Here is a 24,582-nt window from a genome sequence, read left to right on the forward strand (position 1 = left end):
GTCTGTGTTACAGTGTGCCTCTCCTCCTGGGCAAAATTTCTGAGCCATGGCTCCAGAGCCGAGAGCAGAGACAATGATATACCTCCCTTTGAGTGACATCTCTGCTTTAGGAGCAGAGCACTGAGTGGGAATAGTAGTTTCTGATCTTCTTGGCTTGCCTCTCCTACATGAAACCAAAGGTCTACAAAAGGCCTGGTGTGTGGAAGATTGGGGCTGACTAAGTGTGTTGCACCTTAGGTACACTATTCTAAAGTGGGCTCCACCTCCACCCTGAGTGGATGCTGGATTGGAGAAGGATTTCCCTGGCCTGCTGGCCATAGTCTCTTGGAATTTAGCCTCTGCAACACCTGGCCAGGGGAGATGAGAAATACTGGAGGCCTGTCCCCCAAGGAGATCCTGTAGTCCTTGACTGGTAGCCCAGGAGGGAGGGAGCCCTTTGTTTTTGGCTGCACCTTCCTGGAGTGGAGTTTCTATCACTCTGAGCTAGGAGGGGAAGGGAAAGAACAGGTCATGATTCAAATGTCGCAGGCTCTCACTGTTACCTGGTTTTAGTATGTTTATTTTCTTGAATAAATGTTTCTTTATTTGCTGTATGCTCTCAGAACAATTTCCAGAGACTTTAAATCACTGATTATTTTAAAAATAATTTTCCCCAGTTATTCCTGTTTTGCTGGGGAGCAGGTCTGCCGTGCTTCTTACCCTGTCATTCCAGAAGGGAACTTTTGCAATTGGTATGCATTTGACAGTTTAAGAGTAGTCAATCCTAATGCCAGATAACAGGTGGTTTTTCTTTAAGCCTATGGCCTTGAATTTTGTTTTTCACTCTTTCTGATACAGCTGCTTCATGATAAAGGTTTTATGATGGATACTGTATGGTACAGATTATTCTATAAATTAAATATGATCAACTTACAAATTGATAGAAAACGATAGAACTTTCCTGTCTAGCTTAACAAGTCATTCTTTATTTTTGGTTAATTGTTTTTAATTCGTTTTCAGTTTTAAATGCTAAAAGTTTCAGTTCTTGTGTTAAGGCCCTTTTACATTAAAAAAGAAAGGTTAAATCCCTTCTTATTGAAGTGAGCACTCTTAACGTAACTTATAAATAGCATTCTGCTATTATAAGAGGCAGAGAAGACTGAGGAAAAAGAAGGTTAAATAGAGGTTTATTAGTCAATATAAGGTTTACTCTTTGCTTACAACTATCTACTTTTCATATCATTAAAGATAAGCTTTTTTCTTAAATTATTTCATGTATCTATTGGAACAGAAGCTTTCATACATTTAGTATACATTTAATTTTCATGTTTAATCACTATTATACTTGTTTCTGCTTCAAGAGAAACATATAATTTCACATGTGAAGTTTAGGGACTACTTTAATCAAATGCCATAAATGCTGAGGAAATTGTTTACTTCCCAGAATTATCATTAACTTCAGATAGTGTACAGCTGGAATGCATGTATGAGCAATTTTTGTAATTGTCTAGTGTACTCAGTATGTATATTAATAAGGTAAGCTGTATTTAATTTTTTTTGGAATGAATTAGAGGCCATGAGTATGTCTCATCGTTTTAATAAGTAGCTTTAACCTGAAGTTTCCCAGTGATCTGATTGTTTGATTTTAACTTATCCCATATATAAAAACCTTATAAACTATAAAATATCGTGTGTTGGTGGTGTTAGCATTTCACTAATGTGAGTATAAGTTCTAAAACTAATTACCTATTAAGTTTTTGACCAGCACAAATGCCACCTTAGTGAAGCCCTCCCCAAACTCATCCAAACAATAGCACATGTTCATAATTCTTTTGGAACCATTACCACATTGTATTTGTTTCCACATCTGTCTTCTCTAGGGACAAAAAGTTCCTAAAAGGCAAGGAGCATGCTTCATTTGTGTTTAACTTTCTAATACCTGTTTGTGTTTCAAGCACATAGGAGGTACTTAAAAAATGCTGAATGAGTGGGTGGAGATGATATGAAAAAATCTTAAAGATCATTTAGTCTTTATCATTTTATAGTCAACTAAATGAAGCTCAGAGAAGTTAATACTTTACTTTACTTTTTCCAAGTTATTAGAGTTTATTACACTTTAAGCATTTTATCACTACACTGCTTTAGATTCATCAAAAATATGCCCTTCCAGTATGTTCCAGAAATGATCCATAGAAACCATATAGACTATCTCATTAAGGACACTGTTATTCTAGTCTACAGAAAGTTTCTCTCTGGGGTGTAGAAAGGGAACTGAGAACAGTTAAGAAGAGAAGACAGTACATAAATCAAGTTTCTAGACTGGATGGGACAGAACTGCCTACTGTTAGAGGTTCACTTTTGAGTGACTATGAGTTTAAATCATTTTAAATAACTTATCTTATGTTTTTAACTACTCTGCCCTTGGATTTACAAGAGGAATAAACTGCTAATCTCAGCTGACCATCTGTATTGCGTTTTACAGTTCAATCTGACATGGCATTTATTAGAGAGATCAACAACTTCTACTCATAATTTTAGAGCATTCATCACCTTGATTGTGCCACTTAAGAAATAAATTACTTTCAGGTTGAATTTGATTTTAAATATCTGGCCACTATTTCTGTGAGCGAAATTGAGATTTCTTTTCTAACCCAAACCCTATGAGTAGGAGTCCATCATATAGTGAAAATTTTAAATTCTATTAAAAATGAAACAATTCAGGAGACAGAAATGGATAAAAAATGCATTTTAGGGGGGAAGTCCTTTAACATCAGTATATATACAGTCTTTTCATTCAGAGGAAATGAATACTCAGAAATCCAGCATGCCATGTTTCAGCTGCCAAACCATTTTTTGATAATAGTGCTTTCGTAGGCAGCTGTTGAGCAATTAGCAAGTGTAACATCTTTATAAATTTGTTAATGAGACACAGGTCAACATGATACGAAAGGATCAGGATTTTGGAATGAAAGGGACTAATGGAATTAGGTGGTTTTAGTGCATTAACCAAATGGATGCAGACTGACTTCATTGCCCTAAGAGAAAACATCAGGCTAAATACAATTCTAAAATTTGTATTAAAAAAACCTTTATTCAAGCAAATTTACATAAATGAAAGTTGATGGAAAATCAGAAAGTTTTAGTAATGGTTGATGCCAAGTTCCTGTTCTCTAGTTCTTTCCATCATTAAATATTATCATCTCTATTGAGTTCTTTATCTTCTGGAACATAGAGCCTTCCTCTGGAAAGTGGAGGATCTTCTCATATTAGAATTTGGAGTTGTCTGTTAACCCATATTTACATTCTAAGATTGAAAATATTAAAACTGAAAAACCTTCCCCAAATTCCTTAAGTCCCTGACCTGAGAGTGGTAGAGGAAATATGTGACTTCATCTGAGAAATATATGTAACATTAGTATTCAAAATATTGCTAAGTCTTTGAAGGTCATTATCTTACCGTAATTACTTTGATCACATTTCTCTTAATTCAACAAACAAGTTATGAAAAATAAATCTTCTATAATAAAAATGTAATAATTAGAATATATCTATTCCTCATTTGTTAATAACCCTCATCAAATTAAAAATTATAACCCTTGTGGACATTCTATTTCAGAACAGTTAACAGGCTCTTATTATTTGCTGCCAGCAGCCTATTACTTGGAGCTTATTGTTTTTGCTTAAGATTTGCATGTTCACGTACAATCTGAAATAAATAAATTCAGCCTTCATTTTCCTTAGAACAAAAGTGCTTCTGATCATGATTTGACTGATGAAGGAAGACAGGGAGAGAGTATGTTTATTGTTTACTCAGCATAATGGCTTTCAATCTTGCAGTAATGACGCCTGTGTTTCAGAGTATGGTATCTGAGTCTCTCTGTATCTTGTGTATGCTTTCTTAAGTTAGAGGTAGTCAAGAACTATTGGCTATGTATGGTAAATCTTCACTTTGGAACCCATGTTTCTATACTTGATCTTAGCCAAAAAGCTGAGAAGTGATGGGCCCCATGTTTCAGGAAAGAAAGGGAAGGGAAGTCTAAGTAGAAAATTATGAACTTAAAAAGTGAAATTTAAAAAGGATTCCTAGAAATTTAGACTTCTTTCTAAGAATAGTATCTCATAAATGGGGATACATTCAAACAGGTTCCTCATATCATTTTATTAAGTTAGTGCATCTGTACAGAATATTATCTGGCAGAATTATTTGATACAGAGAAATATAGGGAATAGGGTTGATTCTCTACAAATAAATACATATATAACTGAAGCAATAATCTATATCAGAGATTACGAAATAATACCTGTGGTCCCAAATCAGTCTGCAGACATGTGTTTAATTTTTCAGGGGGCCCATACTGTATTTAAAATATTTTTAATTAAGTTTCAATATTTTAAAAGTATGATTTTTCATATTTAAAAATCATATTTCCATAACAACAATAATTGGCTGGAGCTAATTAATTGCTGTCCTCTTTGGTCAGTGATGGGCTCTTTTGGTTCATCTAAGTCCCCTACTTCCTACTGTTTCTCCCATCCTGACACCCTTAGTCAGTTTATGTGCCCTATGCCTTTTTGCTATTTGATAATCTTGTTTATTTTAAAGATATTTTTATTCTACGGTGTTAAGCTACCCTTCCATTAATATAACTGGGCCTAAGAAAAAGACTACAGGACTATGGAACAGACATGAACATGAGCTTGGCATATTCTCCTACCTCAAGCATAGAAACAGTATAAGTTACGATACTGCTTTAAAACATTCTTTGCAGAAATGTCTGAAGCTTCCAGAAAATACTACAAATGTTTTATTAACTGTATTTTTCCAAAATGAACCATGATGTTACTCCTTTGGGAATATAGTGACTATCATCATCCAAGTAGAATTTGTTCATGCAGGAACGCTAAGTGACATTATGAATACTTTCTAAAAATTTCCATTGGAATATTTTTCTTAAAATGTCAAGACTTCACACTGAAAGAATACAGTGCCAGAAATCACAATTTTTGACCTTTTTCTTTATATGATAGTATATCATTCTTAATCATTAAGCTTTGTTTGGATTTTTCCTAACATGGTTTAGTTCACAGTCAAAATTCTGATTTAAGTTTCTAAAACTCCTGAGGCTTCCTTTTGATGCCAGCTTTAACCAGAGGGCTCTTCATTTGAAGAGAAAGCTGTGCTACACTTGGCAGAGCTTATAATATGGTAGCTTGCTCCTTTCGAGCTATGAATGGAGGTAATTGAAGCATAAACCATTTAATGTTTTTGTACACACTTACTTGACTATGGGTCTTTCTTCTGGAGAAGAAACTGCATGTGCAGGAATATTTTCACTGTTTTACTTGCTAGATGAATCTAATGAAAAAGGACTTAATTGGGTTTGGGGTTAGCATCCTGAATTTTTCTCTAAATCATGATATGATCTTTTATTACAGTGTATTTCTTCAAGTGAATACCAGTGATGTGAGCTATCATATTGTTTCTTTTTCTTTTTCTTTTTATTTTCTTTTTTTTTGAGATGGTTATAGCAGCTTTCTTCATAGTCACCCAAAACTGGTAACTGGATAAATTGCAGTGTGTCCATGCAAAGGAACACCACTTGGCAAAGAAAAAGGAACAAACTACTGATACATCCAAGAACATGGATAAGTCTCAAAAGCATTATGTCAAGTGAAGGAAGCCATACAGCAAAGACTGTAAACTGTATAATACCATCTATTCAACATTCTATGAAGAAAATCAGAGGAGTAGTTGTAGGGATAATTGGTTTGGTGGAGAATATTGACCACAAAGGAGCGTTAGTCAACTTTTTCAGGTGGTGAAATATTCTCTGTCATAATTGTGATGGTGGTTACATAACTGTACACAATTGTGAAAATTTTTGGAACTGTACATTAAAAAGAGTAAATTTTACTGTATGTAAATTACACCTCAAGAAAATGTTCACAAAAAAATTTTATATACTGCAATTTGAACACAAAGTACTTTTTAAAAAAAAATGACGCAAGATTCTTTGAATTTCAAAGAATGAATGAGTCCCAGAATTCACTGTAGGCAATCTGTATGTAAACTATTCTAATTTAAAAAATTAAAATTTCTAACCAGATTGTTGGACATATTAGGATTAACTGAAATTAATAAAAATAAAGAAAATTAGGAAAAATGAAAGAAATCTTCAAAGAAGTAGGGTCTATATTTTTGGGGAATGGTTCTCTAATTATTACAGGGAGCAGCCCTCAAGACAATCTGAGGTTTAGAAAACTTCCTAAGAGTTCACTGGCAATTAGGCTCCCAGCCCTGTGCATGCCTTAGGCTATTTCTCTGACATCTACCTGAATCATTCTTTACTTCTTTTTTTCCTGATAGCCCTTTCCTAGACATGGCTATGCTGTTTTTTATCCGCTCCCTATTATTTTTATTTTATTTTATTTTATTTTATTTTGGTAAAATATATGTAACAAAAGGATTGCTATTTTAAGCATTTTAAACATGCAGTTGCATGAAATTAATTACATTCACAATATTGTGTGACCACCACCTATGTTTCCAAAACTTTTTGGTCATACTGAACATAAACTCTGTACCCATTAAGCAGTAACTTCTCATTATTCCTTCTCCCCAATTTCTGGTAACCTCTAATATACTTCTGCCTCTGAATTTTTTTTTTTTTTTTCTTAGTTGACCCATGATAATTGTATATATTTATGAAGTACAATGTGATATTCGGGTACATTTATACAGTGTACAATGATCATATCAGAGTATTTGGCATATCCATCACCTCAAGCATTTGTCACTTTGTGTTGTGAACATTCAAAATCCTCTCCAATAGCTACTTGAAGTTACACAGTAATTTGTTGTGTGTAGTCACCCTATATTGCTATAGAACACTAGATCATAATCTTCCTCTCTCTCTACAATTTTGTATCCATTACCACCCTCTCCCCAAACCCTCCTCCCCCTTCCCTTACTAGTCTCCAGTAACCAGTATTCTACTCTCTACTTCTATGAGGTCAACTTTTTTAGCTCCACATATGAGTAAGAACGGTATAATCTCTCTCTGTGCCCAGCGTACTTCACTTAACGTAATGTCCTCCGTGCTCATCCATGTTGCTGCAAATGGCAGAATTTCATTCTTTTTTATGACTGAGTAGTAGTCCATTATGTATACATACCACTTAATCTTTATCCAGTCATCCATTGATGGACTTTTAGGTTGGATCCAATTCTTGGCTATTGTGAATAGAGCTGAGATAAACATGGGAGTGCAGGTATTCCTTTGACATGTTCATTTCCTTCACTTTGAATATATACCCAGTAGCAGGTTTGCTGGATTGTATGGTAGTTTTATTGGTTTTTTTGAGAAACCTCCGTACTGTTTTCCATGATGGCTATACTAATTTGTATTCACACCAACAATGTATAAGAGTTCCCCTTTTCCCACACCCTGACCAGCATTTGTTATTTTTTGTCTTTTTGAGAATAGCCATTCTAAATGGAGTGATATGATATCTTATTGTGGTTTTGATTTGCATTTTTCTTTTTTTTTTTTTTTTCAAAAGATGACCGGTAAGGGGATCTTAACCCTTGACTTGGTGTTGTCAGCACCACACTCAGCCAGTGAGCGAACCGGCCATCCGTATATGGGATCCAAACCCGGGGCCTTGGTGTTATCAGCACCGCACTCTCCCGAGTGAGCCACGGGCCGGCCCCTTGATTTGCATTTTTCTGATGATTAGTGATGTTGAGCATTTTTTCATATACCTGATGGCTATTTGTATGTCTTTTGAAAAATGTCTATTCAAGTTCGTTTGTCCATTTTTATTTTATTTTATTTTTATTTTTATTTATTTTTGTGGGATACAGTGTACAGTGTGTTGTATCAATACATGCATATCTTGCACAATGATTCACTTAGGGTAGATAGCATAGTTTTGTCCCCATTAGTTCACTCCTAATCTTCCTCCTCACTCCTACCCCTCCCAGCCTCTGGTAACCATTATTCTACTCTCTACTTTTTAAAAAAATAAAACACACAAAGATTAACATTCTTATTGAAAAAGAACTCTTAAAAATGAATTAGAAAAATTTGAGCAGAAATTTGGGGAAGGACATGAGCAGATAAGTCATACCACCCCAAAGAAACACATATGGTTAATAGTACATTCTAGGATCTGGTAGCAGGTGGGGATGGGGCTGGCCCATCCACCATCTCAGGATCCCAGGCGTTGGTTGGTTCCATTTCTGGCCTGGATTTGCAGCAGGGGTGGGGCTAGGGCTCATAGCCCCCAACTCCTAGGACCCCCTCATGGGGCTGGCTCCATAGCTGGCCTGAATATGCCATTTGCCCATTTTTAATCAGATTATTTGTTTTTTATTATTGAGATGTTTTAGTTTTTGTATATTCTGTATATTGCTCCCTTGTTGCATGCATAGCTTGCAAATATTTTATCACATTCTGCAGGTTGTTTCTTTGCTCTCTTAAGAGTTCCCTTTGCTGTGCAAAAGCTTTTTAGTTTGATATAATTCTATTTGTTTATTTTTGCTTTTGTTGCCTGTGCTTTTGAGGTCTTATTTATAAAACCCTCGCCCAGTCCTATGACCTGAAACATTTCCCCTATGATTTTGGCTACTATTTTTATACCTTTGGATATTACATTTAAGTGTATAATCCATCTTGAGTTGATTTGGGTATATGGCAAGACTTAGGGGTTTAGTTTCATTCTTCTGCATGTCGGTCTCCAGGTTTAACCAGCACCACTTATCGAAGAGACTGTCCTTTCCCCAATGTATATTCTTGGCTCCTTTGTTGAAGATCAGTTAGCTATAGGTACATGGATTTGTTTCTGGATTCTCCATTCTGTTCCATTGGGTGTCTGTTTTTGTGCCAGTACTATGCTTGTTTGTGGTTACTATGGCTTTGTAGTATATTTTGAAGTCACAGAGTGTGATGCCTCCTGCTTTGTTCTTTTTGCTTAGGATTGTCGTACAGGGTATTTTGTTTTTCCATATAAATTTTTGAATTTTTTTTCTACTGCTGTGAAGTATGTCATTGGTAGTTTGATGGGGATTGTATTGAATCTGTAGATTGCTTTCAGTAGTATGATCATTTTGACAATCTTGAATCTTTCAAATCATGAACATAGGATGTCTTTCCATTTTTTGTGTATTTTGTTTGATTTCTTTAATCGGTATTTTATACTTTTCCGTATATACATCTTTCACCTCCTTGGTTAAATTTATTCCTTGGTATTTTGTTTTATTTTCTTGTTGCTTTCGTAAGTGGGATTGCTTTCTTGACTTTTTCTGCTAGTTTGTTGGTGGTATATAAAAATGCTACTGATTTTTGTATATTGATTTTGTTTCCTGTAACTTTACTGAATTTATCAGGTATAGGAGTTTTTTGGTAAAGTCTTTATGTCTCTCTCTATATAAAGTCATGTCATCTGCAAACAAGGACAATTTGACTTCGTCCTTTCCAATTTGGATGCCCTCTATTTCTTTCTCTTGCCTAACTGCCCTGGTTAGGACTTCCAGTATTATGTTGAATAAAACTGGTAAGAGTAGGCATCCTTGTCTTGTTCCAGTATGATGTTAGCTGTGGGTTTGTCATAAATAATCTTTATTGTATTTAGATACATTCCTTCTGTAATTAATTTATTGAGAGTTTTTATCATGAGGGAATGTTGAATTTTATCAAATGCTTTTTCTACATCTATAAGATGATCATATTTTTTGTCTTATGTTGATGCAGTTTATCACATTAATTTTTGTGTTGAACCATACTTACGTCACTCGGATAAATCCTACTTGATCACGGTATATAATTTTTTTGATGTGCTTTTGGATTTGTTTTCCTAGCATTTTATTGAGGGTTTTTGCATCTATGTTCATCAGGGATATTGGCCTGTAGATTTCTTTTTTTGTTGTGTCCTTGCCTCGTTTTGGTATCAGGGTAATGCTGGCCTTGTACTATGAGTATGGAATAATTCTTCCAGTTCAATTTTTTGAAATAATTTAATAAATATTGGTATTAATTTTTCTTTAAATGTTTGTGAGAATTCAGCAGTCAAGCCATCTGGTCCTGGGCTTTTCTTTGTTTGCAGAATTTTATTATTGATACAATCTCATTACTTATTATTGGTCTATTTAGGTTTTCTGTTTCTTCTTGGTTCAGTCTTGGTAGGTCCTATGTATCCAGGAAATTATCCATTTCCTATAGGTTTTCAAATGTATTGGCATATAGGTGTTCATAATGGTCTCTAATAATCTTTTGTATTTTGGTAGTATCAATTGTCTCCTTTTGCATTTCTGATTATATTTGTTTGGGTCTTTCCTCTTTTTTTCCTGGTTAGTCTGGCTAATGATTTGTCAGTTTTTTTATCTTTTCAGAAAACCAACTTTTTGTTTGATTGATGTTTTGTATTATATTTTAGTCTCAATTACATTTTATTTCGCTCTGATTTTTATTATTTCTTTTCTTGTACTTATTTTGGGTTTGTTTTGGTTTTTTGGTTTTTGGTTTTTGGTTGTTTTTTGTTTTGTTTTGTTTTGTTTTTTTGCTTTTTTAGTTCCTTGAGATGTATTGTTAGGTAGTTTATTTGAAATCTTTATATTTTTTTGAGGTAGGCGTTCATACCTATTATTTATTTTTTATTCCTTTTAATGCTGTCCTGGCTGCATCCTATAGGTTTTGGTGTGTAGTGTTGGTGTCTTCATTTGTCTCAATGTTTTAACTTCCTTCTTAATCTCCTTTTTCACCCATTGGTCTTCAGGAGAAGCATATTGTTTAATTTCCATATGTTCATGCAGTTTTGCAAGTTCTTGTTATTAATTTCTGCTTTTATTCCATTATGGTCAGAAAAAATACTTCATATAATTTCAATTTTTTGAACTTATTGAGACTTGTTTTGTGGCCTAACATATAGTCAATCCTGGAGAATGTTTCATATACTGATGAAAAGAATGTGTATTCTGCAGCTACTGGATGAGATGTTCTGCAGATGTCTGTTAGGTCCATCTGGTCTGTGATGCCGTTTAAATTTGATGTTTCTTTGTTGATTTTCTGTTCCAGTGATCTGTCCAATACTGAGAGGCAAGTGTTGAAAGTCCCCAGCTATTACTGTGTTGATGTCTATCTCTCACTTTAGATCTGATAATATTTGCTTTATATATCCGTGTGCTGTGATATTAAGTGCATATATTTTTATAACTGTTACATCCTCTTGCTGTATTGATCTCTTTATCATTACATTATTGATCCCTTTACCATTACATCCCTTTCTCATCTCTTAGTTCAGATTTTGATTTAAAATCTGTTATATCTGATATAAATAAAGCTATTCCTTCTCACTTTCGTTCTCCATTTGTGTGGAATATCGTTTTCCATCCATTCACTTTTAGTCTTTGTATGTGTTTGCAGGTACTATGTTTCTTTTAGGCAGCATATGGTGGGTCATGGTTTTTCTCCATGCATCTAGTCTGTGTCTTTTAATTAGGGTATTTAGTACATTTGCATTCAAAGTTGTTATTGATATGTGAGCTCTAACTCCGGTCATTTTCTGAATATTTTGTGTATCCTTTATTCCTCTCTTATTGTTTCTTTTTGTAGTTTGGTGGTTTTCTGTACTGATAATGTTTGATTCCTTTCTCTTTCTATTTCATGTATCTCCTCTATCAGTAAGTTTTACATTTTCAGGTGTTTTCATGATGGTCGTTATTGGTCTTTCTCTTCTATATATAGGACTCCCCAAGCATTTCTTGTAAGACTGACCTTGCAGTGATGCATTGCCTAATTTTTGCTTATCTGAGAATCAATTTATTTCCCCTTCATTTCTGAAGGATAGCTTTGCTGGGTATATTCTTGGCTGGCAGTTTTTTTCTTTCAGTATTGTGACTATATCATCCCATTCTCTCCTGGCCTTTGGGGGCCTGCTAAGAAGTCTGGTGTTGTTCTAAGGGGGATTCCCTTATAAGTGGCTTCATGCTTTTCTCTTGCTGCTTTTAGAATTAGCTCTTTGTCTTTAACTTTTGACAGACCACAGTGGGGCTTGGAGGGTACCCTTTTGGGTTGAATCTCTTTGTAGACCTTTGAGCTTCCTGGATTTGAAAGTATCTTTCCCAAAACTATAGAATTTTTCACCTATTATTCCATTAAATAGATATTCCATACCTTTTTTTTTCTAACTCCTTCTGGAATGCCCATAATTTGGATATTTTTTCACTTAATAGTATCCCATAAATCTCAGAGGCTTTGTTCATCTTTTTTATTCTTTTTTTTTTTGCCTTCCTGAGTCTTCAAGATTAGAAATCTTTATTCTGCTTGATCTAGTCTGTTGTCGAGACTCTCAGATGTATTTTTATTTTATTCAATGAATTCTTCAATTCCAAGATTTCTGTTTGATTATTTTTATATTTATCTCTTTATTAAACTTCCCATTCAGATCATGAATTGTTTTTCTTTTTTTTTTTTTTTTTTTTTTAAACCGGTAAGGGGATCTTAACCCTTGACTTGGTGTTGTGAGCACCACGCTCAGCCAGTGAGCGAACCGGCCATCCGTATATGGGATCCGAACCCGGGGCCTTGGTGTTCTCAGCACCGCACTCTCCCAAGTGAGCCACAGGCCGGCCCATGAATTGTTTTTCTGATTTCATGGAATTATTTGTCTGTATTCTCTTTTTTCTCAGTGAATTTCCTTAACATTATCAATTTGAATTACTTTTCCAGCAAGTTGGCAATATCCAATTCTTTGGGATCAGTTACTAGAGCTTTATTGTTTCTTTGGTGTTGTCATGTTTTCTTGTTTTTTCATGTTTCTTCTTTCCTGCATTGATATCCATGCATCTGGTAGAACAGTCCTGTCTTTGAGTTTTGTAGAGTGGCTTGCATGGGGAAAGACTTTGACCTGCAATTGCTTCCTAGGGTGTTGATTGGGTAGAGTAGAATAGATTCATTCAGGATACATGCTGTAGACCCTGTGTAGTTTCTTCAGCTATAATCCACAAGTGCTTCAGTGGCCTATGCTTGGGATGTTGTGGTGGTAGTGGCACAGGTTTGCCACTGGGTTGGTTCTCATGCCGGAGGTGTGCACATACACACTGTAGGTCAGTTGTATTGAGAACTGGCTCATTGGGGATGGGGTTGCTGGATTTATTCCCAGGCTGTGGGTTGGGCTTGTGGTATGTCAAGGTCTCTGGGACTAGGTTGCCAGTGGCAGGATCACTGTGCTCATTCTCTGTGAACAGGTCCACCAGAGGCATTTCAGCCAGGCTGTTTCTCAATCATATGTGTGTGCTTGCGATAGGTCAAAGATTCAAGTGTGGGTTTGCCAGGGTCATGACAGCTAGGCTGTTTCTCTGAGAGGGCATCAGCATGTTTAAGCTTGGCCGACTGGGTACAGGTGTTCTGGCAGCTGGTCCACTCCACCCAGTTTTCGGGATCAGGTGCAAGGTTGTGCTTCTCTCAGCAGTTCAAGAGCAGATTTGCCAAAGATGGGGCTCCCAGGCTACTTCTCAGGTGGCAGGTGATGTTGAGAAGCAGGCCTGCAGAGAGGCAGCCCAGCCAGCCAGTTCTTGTGCAGTAGGAGAGATTGCTAGAGAAGGGGCTTGGCCCACCACTTCTCAGGCAGTTGGCAAGGCCACTAGGAAGGCCTGCAAAGAGGGGGCTTGGCCAGCTACTTCTTAGATGGTAGGCAAGGAGTTGAGGCAGGGCTACCAAGAGGGGGTCTGGCCAGCCGTTTCTTGAGTGGTGGGCATGGTCACCAGGTGGTGCTACAGAGATGGGGCCTGGTGATCAGCTTCTTTTGGTGGTGGGTTTTTCAAGAAGTGAGCATGCCAAGAGGGAGCCCAACTAGCCGTTTCTCAGGTGGTAGGCAAGGTCAGGAAGTGTGCCTGCCAAGAGGGGGCCTGGCCTGCTGCTTCTCTGGTAGTGGATGAGGCCACTAGGTGGTACTGTTATGGATGAAATTGCCTGTTTTTTTCTCCTGGAGGACATGAATGTGCTTTATTTCTGCATATTTGTTAGGGTAGGTACTCATGAGCTGTTTTTCTCAGGAGTTGGGAGCTCAAGCCCACAGAACTCAGCCAAGTGTCAGGTGGGGTGGGATAGTAAAAGGGACAGTCCGCCAGAGGTGGGTCTGCCTGTCTGATATCTAAGCCAGGACATGGGGGGCACATCAATTCAGCAGGCCTGGGCTTGGCTTGCCAGACATGCAGGAGTAGATTCACAGCTAAAGATTCACAGTCTTTAAGCTGCTGTAGTCAAGGCATTGTGGCTTCTTGAGTGAGTGCATTGGGATGATGGCAGAGCCTTAAGGCTGGGAAAGTGCAGAGGCTACTGGCCTCCAGGGCAGGGTGTGTTCCTGCAGTGGCTCTGTACTGCACAGTACAGACTGCACAGTACTGCATTGGCTGGGGTCACAAGGGTGGAGATTGGGAAGTGTACAACATGTGCTCCTATGCTGGAACAATTGCAATGTGTGTTTTCTAGAAAGCTCCCCACACCTGGCTCCAGGCTTACAAGAGCTGTGAAATCCACCTGCAGTATGAGCTACAGGACTCTAAGATAAGGATGGGGGCTGGTATGGACCCTCTTTCTACCTTTTCCCTGCAAGGGAAAGTTTCTCCTGCATCTGTTCCACTTGCAGAGAGACTTGTCAGCTAAGTCCTTGTGCCTCTCTCTCCTCTCTATGCTGCCATCCTGGGCTTTCATGCTCCACAAGGATCTCACCAGTCTCCTGTTGCACTCCTGCACTCTCCTACAGATGCTCCCATCAGTTTAGCTGTTTGTTAGTTGTTCTGGTGCTTAGTCAGCCATCTTGTCTTCTAAAAATTCTCATTATTTCTATTATCACTTTTTAATTTAGTTTTTAAGACAGGAAAGTCACATTCATATCCAGGATAAGTGTCTGTTCCTATAAAATGAATTGCTGCCACTTCCACGGCGGAAGAGGTCCAGTATTATCACCATACCACCAGCTCTTTATTCTGCCCCACCCCCACCCCATTCCCCCTATATCACACCCCATTCACCCAACCACCTACCTGCACCTTGATCAAGCACTCCCAGAAAATAGTCTCATGCATGTTCTCCTGGCTTCTGCCAGTACATATTAGCTAGGTCTTGGACTTAATTCAGGGTATAGTTCATTTTTCCATTACATGTCCCCATCACATTCCTGGCCGGGTTATCCTGTAACTTAACCCCACTTTCTGGCCTAGTGTCCAGCAGAGAAGGTAGAGCAGATCATAGCAAAGGGGAGCATGTTGCCTAATGAGAACAGATATTTCTCCATCATCTTCCAACAGGAAGGAATACTAAGCCTTTTACAGTGAATAATGGGCCACTTCTGGGGATTCAAGAGTTTCAGGTTCGTCAACCCAGATGTTACCATCCCATGGGTCAAGGATCATTCTCTCCCAACTGGGGCCGTAACCTTAGCATAGCAGACTTGCTTTTGTTGAGAATTTAACCTTCTTGGGAGCTCTTCTCTCTCTCTCTCTCTCTTTTTTTTTTTTTTTTTTTGTCTTTTTCGTGACCAGTACTCAGCCAGTGAGCGCACCGGCCATTCCCATATAGGATCTGAACCCGCGGCGGGAGCGGCACTGCGCTCCCAGCGCCGCACTCTCCCGAGTGCGCCACGGGGTCGGCCCGGGAGCTCTTCTCTCTTACTGGTCAAGGTCCTCCTTGCCCTCCTGCTGTAGATGAGAAACCTCTTTATATGCTATTCAAAAGGCCCTCTGCCTTTTATGCTTAGCTTTGAATTTCTGATCACTCATGTTCAACCTTTTTGTCTTTCTTGTATTTCCTCAACTGAGCTTAACAATAGCCGTCTAATTCCACTGCTCTTAGAGTTTACCTCATATTTCTCGAAAAGACTGAAATACTGCACTCACTCATGCATTTCTTCAACCACAATACTGTTCCAAGACAACATCAGGAAAAGATAGTGTTGTGGGGATGTTTGTGTTCAGCTTACCCCCAGTAAAGGAGTCCTTATTGCCAGCACTGTGTTAGGTGATCCAACTCCAAATCTCATTTTAGTGTCTGCTTTCTCAGATCACTTTTATCATCAACTGTCACTGGTTAGGTTCCCTGGGAAGCAGACACTGAGATTGAGATTCCTATGCAGGAAATTTCATTTTAGGGAATTTTCTTGTGGTCAATACCAGGAAAGGAAGCAGAGTTGGGCTGTGGTTCAGTGTCAAAAAAAGCCTTAACTGACTCCTGGAGAGCTCTAAATATAGGATATTCCTGCAGAGTTGTCCTGAGTTGTGGTGAACAGGTCTGGCCGTTATGCCTCTAAATTGAGCAGTTATTGGATGCAGGCCAGCCCAGGAAGGGTCATGACCTTCTGCAAGATAATTCTTTTCACCCTAAGCTGTTCCAAAGAGGGCTGACTGCTTAGGGCTGTCTACCAGCAGTATTTCTAACAGCTGAAAGAATAAGTCTTCCATTCCTAAAAGATCTTGGTGGCATGTCACAGGATCCATTAGTTTCATTCAGTACATTTCCTTTAATTTTATTGTGTGTATTACTCTCAGCCATGTGGGAAGGTGAGAAATTTATTGGTTTGTTGACTAAAATTTTTTTCTAGCAATTATTTCATTCTCATTTCATTCCAAGTATGAGATATGATTCTTCATATTGAGTTGTTAGTTATTAATTGTCTCTAATTTTATTTCTCTATGTAATTAATCATTCATTTTTTCTATAACCTCTTTTCATAATTGATTACTAAAATGAGATTTTTAAAAAGTCAGTTTTACAGGGTACTTCCAATCCCCCATCTAGCTTTACTACTTTTCAAAGTTTTAATAAATAGCTATGAAAGTTTTAATAAGAAGTTTTAATACTATGAAAATAGAATCAGCATTGTGTCTTCTAGTTCTTAAATTTTCTAAATATGCATGAAACAACAGGAAGATCATAACTTATCATGTTTTATGCAAATATATATTGAGACTAATACAATACCAGTAGAAAAAAAATTCTCAAGTTGTTTTTCCAGAAATGGTGATAGATTGTTGATAGCCATCTACCATTCCCTTAATTCTCTTGCTTAGCCACATGTGGTTACAGAATAGTTCCAATCCCATGATGCTAACTGCCTTATTAAGGCACTGAGCCTTTGATCCCTTGTTGGAAAGATGCCTCTTCATTTATTCTCAAACGTATTAAGAATTTCCACAGTTTGATATTGTCAGTTTGAACAAATTCGCCTTAGTTATATTATATAATAGTATGATTGCCCCTTTTCTGGATTTTACTTCTTTCAAATAGCTCAGAGTTTGCACTGTCATGCCTCTCTTAGTGATTCTTAGAAATCCCTATGGCTGTTAAATCACTAATCATTTTATAATGCTGATTATCCACATTTTCAGATAATGTGAAAATGTAACAGCTTCTAAACAATCTTAATATAGTAGTCACTGTGATTAGTCATACTTATTTTTAATAAAATGCTTTAACTTATGACCTCTATTTCCCCAAGACTTTCCTTTTAAAGATGCAATAGAGTAATTATTTTTAGACAGTCTAAGCAAATTTGTAAGAACTACAATATTCAGATAGCATGGTGTCCCTGTTATCCAACAATCATTTGAACACATACTATTTCCAAGCACATAGGAACCACAGAGATATAAAAATCAATTAGGCATGACTTCTACCCTCAAGAAGCTCCAGAAAGACAGATGTGAAGCCAGAATATCGTGGTGTATTGTGATAACCACCATGATAGAGATATCATAGTGGAATAACAATGGAAGGAAAGCTCTGCCTACAGAGAGGAAGGGCCTCAGGAAAGAAGGGGATATTTTGAAGAATTAATTCACCGGGTGGCTGTGAGGTAGAAGGGCACTACAGGGAGAAGGAATGGCATGTACAGAGGCAAACAGAAGTGAAAGAATATGATAAAATCTGGTGACTACTTTGCTGCCTGGAGCATAATCTTCTTGTGGGGAAATAGAGGAAATAAGCCTTGCAACGTAGGTAAGGCAGTCTTCACATGACAGATGAAGGATTTGCTCTACATCCTGGAAGAAAAGGAATGAGATCATATTTGCACTTCTGTTTTTTTAATTATGCTGAGATAAATATGAAGGATACATGGAAAAAGGAGAAGGGATTGGCGGTAGGTATATCATCACACAAATCTCAGATATTGTTTGGGATTTTCTTTGAATATGGACGTGAACCCTTCATTGGGAGAGAATGTGTCTGTGACAGTAAAAAATAAAAACATCTTTGTAAAAGACTACAATTCTGTATGTGTAGGCAAAGCATCTTCTGTGTGATGGAAATAAATGATATGTGGACGAATGGTTCCACTTGGAAACAGGAGTTTTCAGTTCAACTAACTATAAAAGTGAACAAATTACTTAGCTTTTTGGGGATTCTATGAACATCCTTATTATTATGACCATTACATAAATTAGCTTCATTAAATTCATATAAAACCCTTACAGAAAACACATTAAAATACTAATGATACTTTTCTAAGAATATTTAATATGAGGGAAAAAAATCTTTTCTTTAAAATAGTCATGGTCTCCACATCGCTCTGGGTAATTTCGATTTTTTAAAGCATAAAAGAGTAATGTCATTTTAATATTTCTGTGAGTCGCCTCATCATTTTAAAACCTTATATATTCATTAAGTAAAATTGCCATTGTACAGACATTGTAACAAATGCCACTACTAGAATAGATTTGCTTTTCAACTGGCCTTTTCATTAATAGGATATTTGGGTTGACTGTAAACCTATTGTTTTTCAAAGAAATTTTATTAAAATTATTGTACTTTCCAGAAAAACAAATTTTTTTCACTGGAATTTATGATGATAATTTTTCTATTACTCAAAATTTGAAACATAATTTATTGCTCATTTAACATGACTGCTAAAGATTTGGGGTGCTGAAACACTGTAATTTAAATAATGCTGAAACCATACCATAATATATAGACAAGTGTTGCTTTTAGGGTGAGAAAAAAAAAATGTGATTATGATCAGAACATCTTTTCTTAAAATATAGTGCACTTTGGAATAAAAAAAGATTTTTTTAGAAGTGTATGATAAAAAAAAGTGCTACACAAAATTGTTATTGAAAATAAAGAATGATTTTGAAGGACCAATACCAAATACACTCTTTAAATACATTTTCCTTAATTGTACTAATACAGGGTTGTCTGCTTTTTTTTTCTTTTTTGGATGGTATTAAACATGTTAAAATATAATTTAAAATATGTTTAAGTAAAATTGTATTAATAATTATTTTTATATATTGTATATCTTGCTGTTTTTAAATGTACACATCAGCATGACTGCAGTGCTTACATTTTTGTTATTTTCCTTCTAGATTTATTCCTCACAACATTGTCTGACTCTAGTACTATCCAGTTTGAGATATGGGAAAATTTGGTAAGAAATCTTTTCTTTGAAGCATTTTTAAATGATGGCTTTCAGTAAAGCACATAATTTTAGAAAATAAAATGAAAGTAATCACTTGGTCGGTTGATTTCAACAATAAATAGAAAACTTTAAGAGCCTTTGGTTGCATTGCTGAATATTGCTGAAGGAAATGATTCATTCAGCATCAGTTCCTCTGCAGGTTTTTTGGCATGACTGCCAATTAAACCAATCAGTCTGCCGTAATGCACATGTTAACAGGACCCCCGTTAGGCTGTCAGCTGTTGAGAGAGGTTACTGTCATTTAATTTGTCAGCATGATAGTTTATGAAGAAAACTCTTTTTAAAAGACTAATTTTGCCTCTTTGCCCTTCAGGCTTATATAAATTATAACAACAGCCACTAAACATACTGCCAAGTTGACTAAGATTAAGGAGTCTTTCCCAGTAGAGTTTTTTGTTGTTGTTGTTGGTTTTTTTTTTTTTTTTTTTTTTTAAGTAAGTTTTTTTTTTTTTTTTTTTTTTTGTGACCGGCCGCACCGAGCGCACCGGCCATCCCTATGTAGGATCCGAACCCACGGCGGGAGCGCCGCAGCGCTCCCAGCGCCGCAGCGCTCCCAGCGCCGCACTCTCCCGAGTGCGCCACCGGGTCGGCCCTTGTTGTTTTTTTTAAATCATAAGTAGAATCCCAAACTTATGTCATGCTTTTATTTTACTTTTAGCTTGATGTACATTGTATGAAAGTGTAGGGGCATGGAACCAACTTCCCCTTTTGCCTCCTGAAGGTTCATTGAACATCAACTGACAAAACACCGATTAATAGGAAGAAACAGCCTAACAAATTTATTTGATCATAGTTTTATGTAACTCTGGAACCTTCAGAATAAAGGCTCAAAAATATAGGGAAAACTGCATTTTTATGCTTAGGTTCTTTGAAGCGGGGACAGCTGTATAGATATGTGATTGGACAAAAGAGTATGATCTAATGGTAGTAGACTGAGTGGGAAAACCCAGCAAGGCCTGTCTATTCAGGTTCTTCTTGGCCTCTATGGGTACCATTCCTTTTCCATGGGTATGGGGCAGGACCCTTTCTAGAACAGAGTCCTTAGGACCTACAATCAGACAAAGTAGATTAGAGGATTTCTTTATGGCCACCTCCAATACAGAAAGTCTGAGGTGGGGAGTGGGAATTAGAGTAATTTTTAGTCTTTATGGCTAGCTTTGGGGAAAAGTGGTTCTGGCTTTTATGACTTACCTGGGGGAAGAGGGATTCTCCGTTCTTTCACCTGACTCCGGGGAGAATGAGGCTGAGAGACAGGAGGGCAGGAGAAGGTCAGAGGAAAACTTTGCTTTTGAGACAGCTTCTGAGGCCTTCACCTTCTGGTATTCTATTCTGAGCCCCAACAAAAGATTAATTAATGAAGAATAAACCACCTAAAATTATAAAGCTGAATTTCAGGCTAGAGAAGACAAGATTTAAGGCCAGGCAAAACTGGCCAACTCAGTCACATTCATCAGATGTTGGTCTGGCTGGGTATAAGAGTCTGTGCTTCATAAAATGTTTGTTTAATTGTTCATAAAATGTTTAATTTAAGATTAAATCAAACAATATGTGTAAAATACCTAGCACACAGTAGGCACTTAACAAATTTTAGTTTTAGATTTCTTGATTTCCCATCTATTTACTCCTGATTATCTTTTATCCAATCTAAATTAAACCCATAACCTTCTATAGAGTTTATTAAAATGCTAATGAAAAATAAGCAGATATTTAAAATGTAAAGCACAAACTCATGGAAGAAGATTCATTTCCAGCCATCTCTTATACTATGACCAATGTTTCAAATTTCTTCATGGAAGGTGAGGAGGAGGTTCTTTATTTAGACAAGATCTGAGATTCTAACTACTGCTTCTAAACTAAGCAGTTTGATCCTTTTTTTTTTTTAATGGGGCAAGAAAAGTAAGAAAGACATCTAAACCAAAAGGATTTTTTGTTTAATGTACTACTTTATCTGATGATAGAAATACAGTTTTTTATATTCTTTATAATTGCTGTGCATTAAGTGTTTCCTTGCTGGGGGATATTTGTTTGCAGATGTCCTTTCATTCTTAACTCATGTGAATCTTCACGTATTAGAAAATGAGAGATGTATTTTATCAACTTATATCCAGGGGATGAAGGGGGTGGGAAGTCTCAAATAAGTAGACTGTATATAAAATTATGAAACACACTTTTAAGTATATGATGTTCTCTCAGCCTAAACTGATTTAAAGGTAATAAAGTGAAGCAACTCAAAAGGAGAAAAATCTTCATGAAGAGAATAGATTTTGTTTGGGATTCTTTTCCCCTTTATTATTGTTTTTTTAAAAAGAAAATTAGTAAATTGGCTATTGGACAATAGGGACTAAGGGTTGTTCTTGTTATAAAGCAGTTGGGTCAGCGAGTACTGTTGAAGAAAAAATTATTTAGACATTTATTAAATATGGCAAGGCAGATTTTATTCAAGGGGCTGACTACTCCAATGGGATTTTGCAGTAGGGGAGAGAGATTGGATGCAACTCCATATACAACAAGAAAAATTGGGACATTATAGCCAAGGAGTTAGGGTACAGATCAATGAATGGGAAATTATTAAGAGGGTAGAGTAATTCTTTGCTAAACTGACCAAGCTTTCTGAAGGCAGGCCAGAGTAATCAGATACTACCTGGGAGACTGTGGGGGATGAGGAATTTGGTTAGATATTGAGGGTGGATTATTCTGACTTAACTGACATAGGAGGATTCTTGTTAGAACTGAACTCTACAAAGATGGAGATGGAAGCCCCAGGTTGGGCTAAGTCGAGCAGAGGTCTCAGAGGAGCCAAAAAAAAAGTGTGGTCAAGGAGAGAAGCTTTGTCAGTATTCATGTTAAAATAAGTCATTAATGCAAATTAAGAAGAATGTAGATTCAAAATTAACTAATTCAGGAAAAGTGTGGTTTTCATAAAATGGATGATCATTTTTAATTAGAGATTGGGCAGACACTTCGTAGTAACACACTAGTGACCAAAAAGAACTCAAAACCTATAAAACCATTTTCAGTAGTAGTAGAATAAGAACTACAACAAATCTTTTTAGAAAGTCAGGTGTGTGCATAGCCCCATGGTAGTGCTCTGGGAGATACAGAATTGAATAGATCTTGTAGGCTAGGAGGAGGGCTAAGAAGTGCGTGTGGACAACTCTGGCTGGCTTGATGAGAGATATAAAACTCATGCTACAGGAGTTGAAGGACAGCAGTTGCTTCCATCTGGTCCAAGAAAGGCCTTAACACAGAATACATTCCGAGAGTAGAGATTGGCTGGCTTAGACCAGACATGAAAGAGATATAGAAGGTAAGATTAGAAAAATTGGTTTATCCAAATAAACTGGATAGGTAAATTAAAAACAAAAAGAGGAAAAATTGGTTTAGACAAGATCAGTGAAGGTCATGACTTGATCTTTTAAAAATCTATTGAGAAGATATTAAATGTTTTATAAGTAAGAGTAAGATTAATAGAGCTTTCATTATTGCTCTTAATCTGGCTGCTGCATACCAGATAGGTTAGCATGGAAAATTTGGAAGTAAGGAGATAACTTAGGTGAAATTTATAAGAACCTGGTAAAGGGGTGAATGATTAAAGGAGTAAAATGTTAGGAATGGACAAGGGATAGATATGAGAAGACAAGATGACTATTAACACAATGGTAACTGGTGTTTTGTTCTGGTGCCCAGTAACAGAAATAGAAAAGACAAAAGAAGTATCTAATTTGGGGCAGGAAAATAAATTATTTTATAATAGAGACGTATCAAGGAAGTGATTAGAAATTTAGAACTATAGCTCAAGGAAGATAGTAGATAAGTGTAGTAAAGGAAAAGAGTTAAGAGAGGAATAACAAAAGCAGACTCTTAAACATCCTTTATGTCAGAATTTTTCAGTCTTGGCACTGTCACCATTTTGGGCCAGATAACTGCTGTGGAGAGTTGTCCTGTCCAGTATAGGCTGTTTAGCAGTATCCTTGACCTACACTCACTACTTCATAATACCATTCCCCAATTTTGACAATTAAAAATGTCTCCAGACATTACCAAATATTCTCCGAGATACAAAATCACCCCCATTGAGAACCACTGCTTTGCATGAATAAAGATATGTATATACAATAGTCATCACAGATTACTTCCTGATCATTTTTTAACATTTTAAATATGACAGGTTTAACATTAAATATTAAAACATGCAGACTGAGACATTGACATTAATTCATTAGAGGATACTTGCTACAACATGGCGTTTGTGGTGGGAATTCATACAGAAATTGGCAGAACAGTGCCTTGTCAATGGTGGTGGGTTAGCTGCTTTGCCGGTGGTGATAGTTGTGGAAGCAGTAGTAGTATTATTACTAGTGTTTCTACTACTACTAACAGTTAACGTTAAGTAAATGCATTCTATGTGCTGGGCACTGTGTTGAGCACTTTATATGGGTTATCTTATGAATCCTCACAAAAACCTCTTAAAAATACATTTTAGAGACGTCAACTGATAGAGAAGAACTCAAAGCTAGCAAACAGTAGAGCTGGGAGTTGAACTAGGAATTCTTTCTCTAAAATTTCTACCTGTAAGTCATTGTGACGATAATTCCAGAAACCAAGTAGACAAAAGAAAAGGTAAGGACATAGCTGCAGCAGAACCCCTAGTGAGTTGGCCCAACTTTGGATTGCAGGGAAGGAGTGAAGGCCAGTAAAAATAGGACAGTAAAGAATGGGGCAGACCATGGAGTGGATGAGTCCCAAATAGCAGCCTGTGAAAAAGTATTTGCATATCATTAGCGCAGGACTGCCATTATAAAAATACCTTATAGTGCCTGATACATTACATTTTGCAGAATACTTTCTTGTGTATCATTTCATTTGATCCTCTCTAGAACCCTGCAAGGAGACAGTACATTTATGCCCTTTTGATGATTTAAGAACCAAAATCCAGAGTAGTAAGTGGCTGTCCCAAAGTGACACAGCTTAATTAATGAAAGCAGGACTGGAATTTCCATTATCTAACTTGAAGTCTGGTGCTCTTTCTACCAGACTATTCTGCTCTGTGTAAGTTCAGAATGAAAAACAGTATTGATACGTTTTCTTCCTACGTTAAATAGCTGCATAGCAGCTTCATCTTTGAAAATA

The 24,582-nt window shown here is 36.7% G+C and overlaps 1 protein-coding gene across 1 annotated transcript in view; it reads left to right on the forward strand.

The window, feature by feature from the left end:
* Positions 1-24,582, forward strand: part of ITFG1 (integrin alpha FG-GAP repeat containing 1) — a 256,540-nt gene that overhangs the window by 58,502 nt on the left and 173,456 nt on the right. Inside the window, exon 7 of the mRNA XM_063110734.1 lies at positions 19,340-19,401. Coding sequence (XP_062966804.1) covers positions 19,340-19,401 — 62 coding nt within the window. The remainder of the gene's footprint in view (positions 1-19,339; positions 19,402-24,582) is intronic.

This window comes from Cynocephalus volans, chromosome 10, assembly GCF_027409185.1.
Source record: "Cynocephalus volans isolate mCynVol1 chromosome 10, mCynVol1.pri, whole genome shotgun sequence".
Taxonomy (NCBI): domain Eukaryota; kingdom Metazoa; phylum Chordata; class Mammalia; order Dermoptera; family Cynocephalidae; genus Cynocephalus; species Cynocephalus volans.